The 16,139-nt window shown below is 36.0% G+C and overlaps 2 protein-coding genes and 1 pseudogene across 2 annotated transcripts; 2 read left to right on the top strand and 1 right to left on the bottom strand.

The window, feature by feature from the left end:
- Nucleotides 1–3,353: 3,353 nt before the first annotated feature.
- LOC104763416 (putative F-box protein At5g66830 pseudogene) lies at nt 3,354–4,677 on the top strand (annotated as a pseudogene).
- Nucleotides 4,678–6,572: 1,895 nt separating this feature from the next.
- On the bottom strand, nt 6,573–10,190 carry LOC104761302 (plastidial pyruvate kinase 2). The gene is made up of 12 exons (XM_087498665.1): nt 9,721–10,190; nt 9,131–9,418; nt 8,855–9,020; nt 8,610–8,744; nt 8,363–8,473; nt 8,175–8,263; nt 7,933–7,995; nt 7,638–7,813; nt 7,460–7,562; nt 7,196–7,344; nt 7,004–7,112; nt 6,573–6,925 (listed from the first exon to the last, which is right to left on the bottom strand). Exons 1-12 carry the CDS (start codon nt 9,964–9,966, stop codon nt 6,818–6,820), a joined length of 1,743 nt encoding a protein of 580 aa, XP_087354791.1. The 5' UTR covers nt 9,967–10,190; the 3' UTR covers nt 6,573–6,817.
- A 159-nt stretch (nt 10,191–10,349) lies between these two features.
- Nucleotides 10,350–16,032, top strand: LOC104761301 (uncharacterized). The gene is made up of 17 exons (XM_010484370.3): nt 10,350–10,812; nt 10,903–11,062; nt 11,150–11,459; nt 11,560–11,700; nt 11,778–11,964; nt 12,052–12,182; nt 12,285–12,500; nt 12,605–12,771; nt 13,033–13,111; nt 13,225–13,719; nt 13,809–14,179; nt 14,309–14,416; nt 14,603–14,818; nt 14,909–14,977; nt 15,067–15,282; nt 15,388–15,474; nt 15,589–16,032. The coding sequence occupies exons 1-17, from the start codon at nt 10,521–10,523 to the stop codon at nt 15,866–15,868; spliced, it is 3,525 nt and encodes a 1,174-aa protein (XP_010482672.1). The 5' UTR covers nt 10,350–10,520; the 3' UTR covers nt 15,869–16,032.
- The last annotated feature ends 107 nt before the right edge of the window (nt 16,033–16,139 follow it).

Below are 16,139 nucleotides of genomic sequence, written 5' to 3'. Positions count from 1 at the left end.
CATTTTATCCAAATTCATTAATTAATACTGTATATATGTTAATACATTTCACCGTCATTTGTAGGTTCATATATAAATATAAAAATCATATTATTTTTTTCTCGGCTCTAAGCAAAACTAAACATTATATAGAAAAACATGAAGAACTATATATAGCATTCCCTCTACATGTATATATATATTTTTAATTATTAGTTATAGTATCCCGAAAATATTTCAGGAATATTAAACCTTTTATCACTATATGTAAAGTAAAATTTTGTCCATTTTCTTATATCGATGTCAATCAAGTACAATATAAATCACACGGCCAATGTAAACAACTAACTACTGTTTGCTACAAAGATTAGAATTAGCTAAAACAACTAAATTTATGATCATATCAACATTTATCATATTAAACGAAAACACTAAGGCAATAATTAACTCTCTACCAGATGCCTAGTCACATTGTTTAGCAGCAACAACAACAACAACAACAAAATTAAGTTATTATAATTAGTTCCCATGAATGACCTCTATTTCTTTAATCAATAACATTACTAAACCTATGTTAGTATGTATATTTTTAATTGTAATCCTTTCAAGATAGATATATGTAATATGAAAGTGTTGTTCTTTTGTTCATTGGTCTCTTTAGTACTTTTATTGAAGTATTGTAAATTTCTATACAATAGAAAAACTTTCATTTATTATATATATATATATATATATATGTAACATTGACTATATATATCTATGTTAACATTGACACTATATTTGAGAAATCATAACTCTCATTACATTTCAAATTCAAGTTTTAACAACCTACTTATGTTCATATGTTTTGTTTTCGATATGGAGGGATATATTATATGCCATGTAGTACACACACACAAAAAAATCCCTTTAATGAAGGAAAATGTTTAAAGCACAAAATAATTTATCATGAAATAAATGTCCCAATTTATGAAAATAAAGCTTTCAAAATGGTATTTACTCAATTAATTTACTGTTTTCTCATCTTCTTTAACCTTTTTTTTCTCCTCATCCTATTTTTCTCACTCGTTTTGTACAAAATATTTACATAGAAATATTAAACTCTTTGTAGTCAGATTTTGTCTCAATCTCCATACCTTATTCTTCATGTTGAGTATACACATAAATACGGAGATTGAGTACTCATTCTTCTTTCATTTGTCAAAATGGTTTCTTTCAAAGCAGTTTTCAAAACATTTGTTAACTCTATTTTAAAAAGAGATGAAAAATGCAACACAAGATTTAACTGAGTGGAAGAAGCTCTGCCTTCTTGGAGCTAAGAAGGTAGCCTTGAAGATCCAAGGGGAGGATCCAACTGCAGAAGTGAAGACTGAAGTTGTGGAGGTAGATAATGAAGATTCAAGGATTGTGGTGTCTTTGAAGAAGGAGAAACATGAGTTTTGGGTGGAGCCTACCCAATTTCACTACATTAGAGGCTATGGAAAGCCTAAGCATCTCTTGAAAGAGTTTGAGCATCTGAGGAGACAGTTCTGGAAACAACAAGAAGAACGAGAGTCTCATGAGCAATCAAAAGAAGAAGAGGAGAGAGTTTTTCAACGGCCCCATCACCATCACCGAGAAGAAAGAGATGGATGATGCTGAGGCTAGAAGATCTCTGATTAAGGGGCAAAAAAAGCATGCAGGAGTTGTTAGGAAGAAGAATGAAAGGAAGAAAGCAATACGAGCTTCGAACACGAACCAAGCTAAAACGTCACCGTCACCACCGCCAGAGACTGAGACTGAGACTTAGACTGAGATTGAGCAATAATTAAATATTAATATATTACATTCATTAGAATGCTATATATACTATGGAGGTGAAAAAAATAGCATAAACACAAATAATTAATTACAATTAATTAAATTTTAGTGCCTTAAAATATGAATATGATTTTAAATATGAGAGTTATAAAATATTTGATAGAATATGTAAGTTTATAAAATATGTGAAAAAATCATAAAAATAAATTTATTGTGAATAATGAACTGATTTTTGGTTTGAATATAAAAATTTGAAATTACTATAAATATAAATATATGACAGGAACTTCAAGCTAATCAAATTGTAATTTTAAATATACATTTTGTTCTCCCTTAAAATGAAATATGTATTCAGCTATTTCTTTATAAATTTTCATAAATTCTATATATTAAAATATATTTTAGTTTTAGTTTATGTTGAAGTCATCTATGAAAAGTTGTTGAATGAAGATGGGTACATGCTTGACTAATACAAACTGTGACTTCAATATTAGATTACATAGAAATTAAATTCAGACGATGATATAACAACAAATTATGCATGAATATTGCATGTCTATCATATCTTTTCATCTTGACATCAACTTTCAATTTTTTTTTTTACTATTTTCTATAGAGAATTGAATCTTAAAATAACTGGAAAAAAATCAGTCAATTAGTTTAAATTTGTTTAAACTGATTCATCAGTAAATGTAATAAGAAATTTTATATATATGGGGAAGAAAAAAAGTGAAAAAAGTGATGGCTGTTATTTTTGTTCTATTTTTAAAGTGACGTTTACGGAGCTTTAAAAACTACTGAAAAAGAAGATAAATCACAATGGTCTCTCTCTAATGTGATTTAGCTTCTTTTTTTTTTTTGGTAGTGCTGATGGACCTGCTAAACGTTTTGAGTATGATTTCACTAGTGTTAATGAGATCCACAAGTATACTTTACGTGTATGTAACATGATCTTTTTGGGTTTTACAAATAGTTATTTTACATGTGAAAAGAACATGGTATCTAGGTTTTGACTGACCAGTTGAGATGATCCCAACTAATTTTTGAACAGGAATATCTCCTTTGAGTTTAGGGAATGATACTCACTCGCAATGGGCTCGATATCAGCCAATCTTCATCACCATGGTAACAACCTCTTCAGATCATTCTCTGTTTAGTTCATCATATTTTTTTTAAGAACCTCAAATTTAACAACCTTTTAATGGATCTATGAAATATTAAAGTTTATTAAGAAGTTCTTAATTTCACTTTTATTCAAAATTAAGAATAAAATCTGTTTTAAGATAATTTCATTATATTCTTTGATGGAGCTAATCTTAAACATCTAACATAAGGATCGATCACTAGGTAAATTTGCTATTTTTCCATTAATATGATTTATTTTTAAACCTAAGCAACTCTTGAGATATTGCTAATGACCTTTGATGGAGATACTCTTACAACAACAAATTAAATAAAACGAAAAAGAAAAACTTCATTGGTAAAAAATCTGTGAAGACTTTTAAAACTTTTTACCATCGTCACAGTGCAAAGCCAATACCCTCAAAGAATCGATCGTTTCTCTCTTTCTCCCTTTTCATTGAGAAGGGCTCTAAAATTCCATAATATGGCCTCTCCGCTACCCCTTGAACCCCATGGATCTGGTCCACTCACGGATGATGGTCTTCTTCTGCCGTTGGTGCAGAGAAAAAGAAATCCCCATTCCCATTCCTGGTCCAAGCTTCCTTCAGATCTCCTACAATTGGTCTTTGACCGCCTTGGTTTCTCAGATTTCCAACGAGCTAAATCAGCCTGTTCCTCTTGGCAATCAGTTTCGAGAAACTCTCAACCAAATAACCAAATCCCTTGGATGATTCGATTCCCTAAGGGCAACGATCCCGACCACAACAATTACTGTCTCCTTTTCAACCCTGAAGAAAAATACAACATGTACAAAACTCCAAACCTAGGCAACGATTTCGCCAAGAGCTTTTGTGTGGCAACTTACAAAAGCTGGCTTCTCATGCAACCACAGTATAAATACATGGACGACCATTGGTTTAATCTTTATATTCTAGATCTTTTAACCGGCGAGAGAATCAATCTACCCACTTTTGAAACAGAGTATGGACTCACCTGTCCTATATTATGGATCGATGAGAAAACAAAAGACTACTTAGTTATTGGAACGGCTGATGAAGACTATGCCATTTCTTTCAAGAGAGGAGATAGCTCGTGGAAACAGATCCCAACCTTGTCAGGTATCGAAGAGTGTTTTAGCATGGTGTTCAAGGATCACAAGCTCTACTGTCTCTACTATCATAAACTCAAGATCTTCGATTTTTCTGGAGACAACACTCCGGTTAGAGTTTTCAAAACTAGCGTAAGTGGGTGCTTAAAACAACCAGGAGGTTTTTGCATGAGACTTCCCGGAATCCCATGGAAGGACCAGGCGGCTCACTTTAAGGAAAACTTGGTAGTCACGCTAGCCGGAGATGTCTTAATCGTTACGTGCCATCGTCCAAGTTTTTCCGAGATATGGGAATTTGAAATCTACAAGATGTTAGGGAACAACGAGTGGGAGGAAGTTTTTTCTTTGGGAGACGAGGCAATGCTTTTGGATTTGGGTATCACAGTGCTTGCTAAGGACATGCAAGGAATCAAGAGCAATTCCATCTACTTCTTCAAAGCTACTCCCTATTTTGAAGATCAATATGACAAAACCTAAATCTTCGTAGTGGACCTCGATTCAAACGAGGTCGAACTACCGCACCGGTTTGTTTGCTCTTTTTTTCCCTGTTCCAGAGCTCGATGGTTCTTGCCAAGTTTCAAACGAGGATGATTCTTCTTCTTCAGTCATTTGTTTTTTATATTTATATATCTTTACGTACGTATTAATATTTAGTTGTTACAACATTTGGTAGAATATTTCGTTTTCTCGTTGACATATAGAGTAATAATAGTTAAGCCAATAACACTAGAAAAATGTGTAAAAATAAGTTTGACATACGGTATGTTATCGATAATTTGGTCTGGGATTGTGTCCTTCTCTTGCGTGGTTTACCACGTACAAGTCCCTACCCCTACCCCCATGGTTGTAGCCGCTATATTGGAGTTGGAATGGTAGGTCTGATGGTTCTTGTATGGTCCGCGAGTTACCTCATTCTAGTGTTCTATGATATTTATCTAATCTAGACAATAAAAATAAAATAAGTTTGGTCAAAACTATGTTTAACGTAACAGTTAAGAAACAAATATCAACACCGGTAAAATGACCAATATTAGATGTGGCTGGTCGCTATGGACTGCGAAAAGGCAGTGATGAGAAGTCACTTTTACTGCCACCCCAACAACGGGTAATAGCTCTTATACAACGATCACACCCACCAAAATTAGTATAGCCGTGGTATTCATCTGTAAATTTAGCAAACATCACCTCAAGCTTCCTTAATTCCTCCCAAGTAACTTCCACTGAGTGCTAACGCCTTCTTTTTGCCTTTTTAAAAATTCATGAAATTAAAGCAAATCTGTAACAAGAAAATATCAGTTATTTTGTTTACATATAACTTGAGTTCATTGTCGCAAATAAAAAAATTGGAGGAAGAAAGTCGCAAACCCTATGGAAACACCGGTTTCACACTCTATGGGAACAAAAACCCTTGTGATCTCTCTACATGACCCGAAATGGTTACTCAACGCATTCTTGAGTTCATCCCTAGTAAGTTTAGAATTAAACCCCTTGCGAAAATGGTTTTTTTCATTGTTTCCCTCTGCCTCCTCACATTCAAAACCACAAGTATAAATCGGTTGCTTCTTTTTCCTTGGGGAATCTTTCGGTTATATAGACACATTTCTTTAGAATTAAACAGGTCATCAGCTATATAATGTGTTGTAAACAGTAAAGTATTAATTCTCAAGTTACAAAACACATACAACAGCTACAACCAATATAAAAAACCTGTACCTCAGGTAAAGTAGCTCTTTTCCATAGAGAGGTCTCTAGGTTTTAGTTTTGGTAAAATAAAAACATTTCTTTTAGTTAAATTATTTTAAATTAAACTTTACATTTTCAGTTTATTAAAAAAAAACTGAAATTACATACAGTACATCGTTTTTTTAAAAGACTGAAATAAAACTTCACCTTTTTAAAATAAACTTATGACGAAAAAAATAATTTAAATCGTTTTTTTGGTTAGCGTTGGACATTGGACATTGTCGGATTTTAATGAGCGGTGTACTGCAATGTGATGGTTATAGTATCATGTTAGTTGGTATTGTGTGAACATGTGTGGTTGTTAAAATCCATACCCGTAATTTGTAAACGGTTTTATTGAGGAAAATGGCTAAATTCTCACGAGGAACTAGTAAACAAGATTCGATTTCAGCTAATGGACTTTATTTATAAAAGTATCATCGATTGAATACAATGAGGAGGTTGGCGTTTTACTTGACACTTTTTGTGTTAAGAATTGGTTTTAGCAGCTGTTGTATCTCAAATACAGTCTGGTCAGATGTATATACAGTATGATCTTGCTAGGTTTTTCTTTTCCTTGAAGACAATGAGACAGCATTCCACTATGTATGCTCATATCGTAAGAAGGTTGACTAGTCAGAGGCCTTAATGTTTCATCACACAACAACGGTTTTGTGTTACTTTGAGAAAAATGGTATTATGGGAAGGTAGACTCATCTTGTTTTGAAGTCCACGATGTTATTTTGAGTTGAAGAAACAGGACTAGTAGAGATTACATGTATTTTTTTTAGTCACAAGTTACACGTACTACTTCATTTGGTATCTTCTTGACTGGCATATATAATATTAAGTACAAGTTTATAACTTGCTTTATTTTGATCATCAGTTGAATATAATTCATACTAACAACTAATGAGCTAAGAGTGTCTGCAAAAACACATAATCGTAGAAAAAACAAAAAACAGAAAACAAAAAACTGAAGAAGATACAGCAAACAACAAGTTCTTAGAGTACAAGAGGCATGAAACGAAAATTACCCAAAAACCCGGTTCTACATATTAAGGACACCGATCTTAAAAGAAGCTTTTAGACCTTGCGGACTTGGATGTTATGTGTCGATTGAGATCTCCAGATTGGCTGTGTTCCACTCTGTACGATTGCTATTTGCTCTCCCTTCTTCACCATTCCTTGTTTCTGTTTCATCCAAAATTCAACTCTTCAGTCCCAATAAAACACTAAACGATATATCTAGTTGGGGGAAATGGATTTTACCAGTAGTGTAGTCAAAGCATTAGCAAAAGTTTCTTCTGCATCATCTGCGAACTCCATATATATGGGGCATACGCCTTGATACAAAGCTAATCTTTGCTGTATTTTTTTCCTGCAGAGCAAAACCTCTACTGTGAGTTTCTAAAACAAAACACTTGTCAAAGTAGTCAATGTTCTAAAAGATGGAATACTTACTCATTTGTGAAGGCATAGATTGTGCCGGAAGGACGATAGTGACTTAGCAATATAGCCATGAAACCAGTTCTGGTGAAGACAACAGTTGAAGTGCCAAGCGTGTTGGACATCATGGATGCATGGTATGCAAACATCTCACTCATATGGTTCTACAGAGATTAAAAAACATGTTCTTGTTAGTACAGATTAGATAGCAGATAGACTTCCCTACATAAATACTCAATGGTGCAGAGTTTCAAGAGTAGAGAGTCAGGCGCGGCTTACCTTGAAGGCTTGACCAAGATTAGGTGGCATTTCACTGCTAGTAATGGTCGCTTCTGTTCGCAATGCAACCGTGTGCATCACTCCAGCAGCTTTCAATGGGAACCTGATACCAAGTAAAGTTTAGATTTGTGCATTTACACTAAATCAGTAGATTAGCTGAAAAAAATCTGCCACTTACTTTCCGTGAGCAGTTTCTCCAGAAAGCATTACTGCATCAGCACCTTCTCTAACAGCGATAGCAATGTCTGAGACCTCTGCCCGGGTTGGAGTTGGATGAACTATCATACTCTCAAGCATGTTAGTCGCAACAATAACAGCTTTTCCCATGCTACGGCATAGGTTAATGATCTTCTCCTGTATTTTCAAAATCAAAGCAGAGATTTAACTGCAAGAAAATTTGCCGCATGTTCTATATCTGAGGAAATTGCAAAACTTGTTCTTTGGTTTATCTTAAATAAGAGGCAAGTGCTAACCTGAAGAATGGGGACTTCTTCAATTGGAAGCTCTGCACCAAGATCACCTCTAGCAACCATTGCCTGGAAGACATACACAAAATCTAATTAGACAATCACATGCACAAGGGCCATTCCAACCAGAATATATATTGTTTTTTAAAACAATATCCAACCAGTTGCTCTCAAATAAGGAGATTATGTACTGTAATACATATTAAGGTAAAAAGAACAAACTAGAGAAGGTTGACAGAAAAGATCACCCCATCTGATGCTGTGATAATGGAGTGCAAGTTAGGTATGGAGTCAGCACTTTCAATCTTCACTATCACGTGTATATCGGCACCACAATCTGAAAATAATTGTAACAATCAATCTCAAGATTAGAACAAAAATGAAAAAATCATAGGCAAATCATTCACTTAGGATAGGATTGATTCCACATATTTACTTTGAAGATATTTCTTCAATTCGTGTACCACTTGAGCATCTTTGACAAAGGACACCGCATAAAAGTCAACTTTGTTCTCCACTCCAAATTTAATATCCTCCCAATCCTTCTCTGCGAGAAGAAAACAATTACACAAAAAATAAGCATCAGCGACTCAGAATAAGATCTTTCAGACATAAAAATATGCAACAGGTCAATCACAGCAACAAGAATAAGTGAAAAAGAGAGTTAACACAGAAATTCGAACCAGTGATTGAAGGTAATGTTGCACTCTTTCCTCGGACATTCAAGTGTCTCCTTGACTTAAGTTCTCCACCATCAACAACTTCACATTTCACAGAGTCTTTGGTCTTAGACTTCACCATAAACGACATCATACCACCTGGACCATAGTAATAGAGCCATCAAAACTAAAACAAGTACATTTTCATCAACGGGGCATGTCAAAGGAAATCTAAAACCCTTTTACACCAAATACAAAGATCTACATACCATCAACAAGGAGCATGTCACCGGCTTCCACATCGTTGACGAAGTCATCATAGTTAACACTGACACAACTTGGTGTGCTGACACCTCTCTCAATAGTAAAAGTAAACTCTTGACCTGGATCTAACATAATTGGTTGCGGTAAATCTCCACTCCTAACTTCTGGACCCTATGGAACAATGAAACCTAATCGTCAAACAAGATACAAGAACACAAAAACCTGCCAAGCAAATAGATCAAAATGACTCTGAGATAAAATTGGGAAACAAAAAACCAAACCTTGGTGTCAAGCATGATAGCAATGGTGTTGTCCTTTGTCTGTGCATTGTATTCTTTAACCAAATCAATAACCTTCTTATGTGAAGCATGATCACCATGAGACATGTTCATCCTAGCAACATTCATCCCAGCTTCAGCCAATTTCCATATCATCTCTCTTGTGTTGGTAGAAGGACCAACGGTGCAAACAATCTTTGTCTTCCTCCTTACTGTCGGCTTCGACCACATCCCTACCGATGTGTCACCAAACTGCTGTATCTCCAACAACCTCTCAAGCTGCTCTTCTCTCTAAATCCACATTGAACCCAAAACAAAAAAAAGGGAAAAAAACATATAATCAGCTCACAAAATAATCAATGCACATAAAAGCATCAAAACATTCTCAGTAAAACCTAAACCATAGACTTTAAAGCTGTCACATCCAACATCAATTCGAAATGGATAGTTATTAATGAAAAAAAAAAAAAGATCAAATAGAAAGACAAAACCCAACACCCAGAAAGACAAAACACATAGCCGCATTCAAGAACCATTTAAAAAATACAAAAAAAAAAAAAAAAGAAGAAGCATATAAGGCTTATTACACATACGTTAGGCACATCTTCCGGAGAAACAGGAATCACTTCAGTCTCAACACGAGCAGATCTCACAGTGGTATCAACCACTCTTCTGCTTCTCACAGAGACTCTTCCACTTCTCTTAGCTTCGTTTCCAAGAACCTTCACTGCAAAACTCGCCGGCTTCAAAAGCTTCTCGGATCTTGTAGACACAGATCCACCGTTGTTGGAACACAAGATAGATCCTTGAATCGACCTGGTAGCAACCACTTGAGCCATTTCTGTTTCCGAAGAGAAGAACGATCAATGAATTCGATAAGTTGAAAGAGTTGTAAAAGAACGAGAGAGAGAGAGAGAGAGAGAGAGAGAGAGAGAGAGAGAGAGAGAGAGAGAGAGAGAGAGAGAGAGTAGCGAAGGATTTGGTTCTTTCCGGCGGAACTTACGAAGACGAAGAAGAAGAAGAAGAAAATGCTTAGTTCGTATCGAAACGTGACAAATCATTTAAGTAGTTGGAAAATTTTAATTAGGAAAAAAAAAAAGACAAAACTCAAACGACAACGTATTAATTGGGCCAATTTATAAGCCCATTAAGACCATGTGGGCCAAATTTTGATATTTTTGTTTTTGACTTTTTGACTTTATGAGGATAGCGAAATGGCGGGAAAATGTCTGTAGCTATTCGCGCTCACAAAAGAGCCCTAATCACTGAGAAGCTGAGCCATTTTTGTTTTTTTTTTCGTCTGTTCGATGTTTATGATTCGATTCGATACAATCTCTGGTTAATTTCGCAAAGCAATTTTTGATTTCAATTTCGTAATCTGAGGAAGAAGAAGATGGATGTGGAGGAGAGAATCTCAACGAAGAAAAAAATGGATTTGGAAGGGTTATCAGTAATCTGCAGCGATCTAGGAGTACCTGAGGAAGACGGCGATAGAAGACGAATTGGGTACTCTAAAAGTGATTACTGTCTCGATAATTTGAAAGATTTACTTAGATTTCTGAGACGCGACGATCCTCAGAGCAGACAAGTTTTCAAACAAGTCTGTTCTTGGAATATAGTCGCTAAAGATTTGATTCCGATCATTGAGCATTACCAAGATGAGCATAACTTAGTTTTAAATGCAGGTACTTTTTTTTTTTTTTGGTATCCTTTTAAAATAATAAAGTTTGATGCTTTGTAATTTTTTTTGCTGATGAGATTTGTTGTGGATTCAGTTAAGGTGTTGGTGTTTCTTACGATGCCTATAGAGACTTCTTCAGATGATATCCCTCAGCAGTTAGAGTATTTATGGGGTTTGAAGTCTGCGATTACTTTTAGTAACATTGTTCCAGTGATTGTGTCTTTGCTTGAAGCTCCTCTCGAGAGCTTGGAATTGTAAGTTTTTATAACTCGTTGTTGTGTTTTTAAGTACTTGCTGAGTGAGTACGAACCCTTTCTGAACTTGATGCTTATGTTTTTCAGAGATGTGTTCAATGAGGAAGATTGGAAATTGGTTCAGCTTGTGCTTACTTTATTCAGGAATTTGCTGGCTATTCATGAGATTTCTCCGATTCAGAAAGCTGGTGAATCGACTTGTTACTTTTTGTCGCTGAGGGATCAGTTTCTTGAACTTTTGTCTCGTGAGAATGTGATGGATATATTTATTGTGATAACTCAGACGATTGAAGGTTTTGATAGTTTGTTGAGGCATGACAACCTACTTCTCCTTGAAATTTATCATTATATTCTCTTGGGTCAAGACATGGAGCTCGTTGCAAAAGCTCCTGAGAAGGTTAGTGTTTCAACTAGATCAATAAGATTTATAAGATTGGAACATGTTTTTTTTTGTTGGTATTGATGACGATGTCGATCATCATGACTTATTTTGCCAGTTGGATCAAGGGAAGAAAGCTTCTGTTGATAGTTTGAAGACATTGATGAAAGAGGAGGAAGTGAAAAGAAAGCTTGCAAGACTCAACAATATGAGTCAGCGTCATTCAAAATTTGGTGGGACATTCACCCGGGTTACCATGGTAATGATTTGTGCAATGATTCTTAAAAGTTTATGCTGTGTAAAAGTTGGTAGTTTAAATGAGATTTCTTTTTATAGGATGGCAGTAAAGCTGTTCTAAAGGGAATACATTCTAGTGCGGAGAGCACAATGCTAAAGCCTCAGCAAGGTCGTGGAGCTGCAGAAAAGATTGTCTGGGAACATGTACCAATGTCTGTGACAAATGACAATGTTTTGAAGTTGCTGCATGATTTCATCAATCAATTTATGTCAGGAGGATATAATGGTATGTGGCACAAAAGAACAGTGATATTTTGCTTGTACTTTGTTTCAAACACCCCTGATGCTGATACCAGTGTACCAAATCTATTAGTTCTGATGCAGTCATTATGTGAAGATATTGAAAAGGAGCATCCCTCCATTCAAAATAGCGACATCATTACTTTCTTTCAAGTTGCACAGTCCGTCACCTCTTTTCAATTTCACAAGTCCTCGGCTTCTAATGTGAGTAATTGAGCTACGTACTTTGATTTTATCTCCCTCTCATTTCTAAGTTGCTATGCATTTAATTTCTTTCCTTACTACAAGGCTTTATGTCTTTTACAGCCAGCAACAGGATCGGAAGAAACTTCTGAACTCTCTACCAATCAGAATGCTGGAGTAAACTGTTCTAAGAATGACATTTGTGCTCCAATTGCAGCAACAATTAATGACAGAATGTTTTTACTTGTCATTTCAAAATGGCGCAGTGCATTTGATGGTCTGAAGGAAACTAAAGAATTTAAGTTTTTATCTGCAGCAGGTTCTCTTATGAAAACCATGGTATGCAATATGCATGCATTAATCTCTTGTTGCTTCTGCATTTTGTTTACCAATTAATAGCCAATACTCATGATGTGCACTGTTCACCTGTTTATTCAATGCAGCTTTGCTTATTAGATCTGGTAATTAGATTGCTACCTGAAGACTCTAGAGAAGCTTTTACTGTCCGCATCTTGCTTTATAAGTTGTTTTATGACCAAACTGATCAAGGGATGTGTCAGTTCATCCTGAATCTGGTGAGAAGTTTTGACACGCACAAGCAACCTAAAAGGTTGGCCTCTGCTTCTGTTACTTATATATCCAAAATCTTGCGGTCATGTAGGATCTTGCAACAAGTGATTTGTCAATTCTTGTAGCGTGATACATATAATTTGTGAATCTTGGAACATATAACATAATCGTGACACACAGAGCGCATATGTTCTTGTTTGACTTGTTAAATGTTTAACTGAAAAACTCATTTTAATGACAGGACGTGTATGTTCTTTATTGTAAATTTAACTTGCTTGTGGTTACTTTTATTTTTTGCCAGTGAGCTTGGAGATCTGGTGGAAAGCATCCATGTAATAGTAGGCCTTATGGAAAACCTTCAAGGGCGTGGAACTTTGAGGGTATGTAACTGCGTGGATATGAAACTCTGATTAGATTAGATACAAAGCTTTATTAAACATGCGTTAAGGGAATACACGCAATATTTCAACCAAATGTCTGTTTCATGCCCCAGGTTTCAAAAAAATCAAGGAAGGCAAGAAAGAAAAAACCCATGGGAAATAAGGAGGCCACAGTGCATGACCTGTCTGAAAATCATCCAGGTACTTCAAATGAAGCTAGCGCCGCAAAAAGCATACCGATGGTTGATTCAACAGTTTCAACGGAGGATGGACCAATGGATGTGCCTCCCAATAATCCAGGGGCATCAAACCTAAGGACTGAAGCTGATGAAACTCAACAAACGCACAGCCCTAAGTCAAATCATGTGGTCGATGATCTGTCTTGCGGCAGTGACGATTCTTCTGACGGCGAAGAGCAAACAGCAACAGATGAAGTTGATTTTAAGGTTTCCACATTTATTTCTGCTTTTGCCAGCAACAGCATCATTCAAAACCTATGCTGGTTGCTTAAGTTTTACAAAACCAACCCAAAACAGACGAATCACCACATAATAAGTATACTGCGGAGGATTACAGAAGACTTGGAGCTCTCTCCCATGTTGTATCAGGTCAGTCTTTTCAATCATATCCCAGATTGATACATTTCTTATTAAACTTTTTGCATCTTCTTCACTACTTTATTGGGTTCATTTCGCAGCTTTCATTGCTAATAACATTCCATAAGATCCTTGATGAGCAGAAAGCTTGTCCCTGCAAAGACTATGAAAATATAGTTACCTTCCTGACAGATCTGGTTAGAAATATGTTGAAGAAAATGAAGTCACAGCCTCTTCTCTTTGTGGAAATTCTCTTCTCAAAGACTCGCAAAGAATGTCATTACATAAATGCGGAATATATGTTGCATGAGCTTGGCCATCTAAGAAAACAAATGGGAAATCAAGAAAAGGTCTCAGGAACCGAGGAAAATGGTACACCATCAGAGAAAGGATGGACTCGCCGAAGCTTAGCAGATGCTCTAGGTGATGATGAAGCTGATGTCGTGATTTCTTATGATCAAGGATTTCAAAAGTAAGAAAGTGTTCCATCCTGTAGAACAGAAACTCCTTATGATATTAGTGTTTGTGCCTTATGTTTCTTGTTAGCTGAGTATACTGTTCATTTTTATTTGCTAACGCATGTGACTTTTTCATGCTGCAGTGAAGATGATCATATGGTGGAAGATGAATCTGCAGGACCATCTAAAAGAAAGCGAAGACTTGTTCTTGATGGTGATATGGAAATAAAAATTAAAGACCTATACGAAAGGTATGTTTTGTTTGACGAGAGGAGTAGTTGCTGAACAGAAATCATTCTCTATAAAGTACACTTCTAATTTAGTTATAAGCATTGATTCATGGCTTTGATTTCACGAGTATTGGACTCAGATTGCTACATATAAGCCAACATGTGCTACAGTTTGGTTTAATTGGCTGCTTAATTGATTTGTTGTAGGTTCAAAGATGATAAAAATTGCAGCCGCCTAATTGCTGAAAATTTGGATCCTGATGGTGGAATTACTGCTGCACAAGTAACCAACAAGCTTAAACTGCTAGGTCTAGAAATAAGGAAAAGGCTTCGGCGTGGTGATAGCTCTATCCAAGCAAATGAAGGCACAAATGGAAATGATGATCCAGATCAACTGGATGCAACATCATTTCAACGACCTTCGTGAGTATCTCTTAGAGTTGATGGAATTTCGAGACTTAAACACATCTAGATTTGGATTATAACGGCTCTTCTCTACTGCTTTTGAACCAGAATCACCAGAAAGAGAGCGAGTTCCTTTAGTAAAGAACAAGAAACACGTATTAAGGAACTATACGAGAAGTGAGTGTCAAATTTTGCCTCTGCATAAATCTCTTTCTTTGCAACAGTTTTATTGACTCTGTTGTTTTCCTATTGTTGTCTATGTGCAGGTTCAAGGACCAAAAGCGCTGTTGTTATTTGATTGCCAATGAATTAGGGTCTGAAAAAACATATACTACTGCCCAGGTTTCACGTAAATTAAAGCAACTTGGTCTCCGTCTTCCTCGTGGTAAGAAGTCTGAAGCTGGTATGAAGCTGAAAGACGACCATGATGAATCTTCAGCAGATGAATCCGACAATGAAACAATACTAGCCTTCAAGAACAGGTAACTAAATGTTATAACAAGATTTGCTTATGACTCCCCTCAAGATCAAACTTGGTTTCTTGAACACTGTGAATTGATGCCTGAGAGTGTTGTCTTCTTCTGCAGGAAGAGCACAAAAAATCAGAAGAACAAGCAGCACACAACTTCAAGCGATGAGATCACTTTAGGTGGTTCTGAAGACAACACAAAAAGGTAAAACCCTCCACTCATTTTGTCTTCGCATCGGGGATTAACTCAGGATTAAAACGAACTTCTGAGCTTGGTCTCACGAGTAAGTCTCACAAATATCACACTTTTTCAAATTAGGAATGAAACTAGTCCACATGTGCCTGCCACTGATGAAGAAGAGAACAATGATCAAGACTTCATCTCCCGGGAAAGTAGAGAATCTGAAACAGATGTTCACATCAGTTACAATGCTCCTTCTACTCCATCTCCAGAAGATCCAAATGTTTCATCAGATCATGAACTGGAGGATGATGAGTTAGCAGATTCCGGTGATGACTCTGCAGCTGGTGGTGCCTCCCTCACTCAAAGCCCGCTTAGTAGGAGGAAAATGAAGATGGTACTTGATGAGGATGACTGATGAAAACAAGGCTCCCATCTTATTTTGTTTCAGGTAACATCTGTAGGGAAAACAAATCCATATGAAATAAACCTTTACTGTTAAGTAGTGACAATGTATAGAAAATTAGAAAAGAACATACCAGCCTCTGTAATTTTTTGAGGAAATTTTGGTTTATTGTTCTAGTGTCTGGTTCAATTGGTTCAGATTTGTTAGGAGACACTCATAGTCCAATGATTCAAACTACACTGCACAAAGCAGAAGATAACAACGATGATGGTTTTGCTGTGTT

The sequence above is a fragment of the Camelina sativa genome, chromosome 18 (assembly GCF_030686135.1).
Source record: "Camelina sativa cultivar CO46 ecotype springtype chromosome 18, ASM3068613v1".
Lineage (NCBI taxonomy): Eukaryota > Viridiplantae > Streptophyta > Magnoliopsida > Brassicales > Brassicaceae > Camelina > Camelina sativa.
This window is presented reverse-complemented; position numbering and strand designations above follow the sequence as displayed.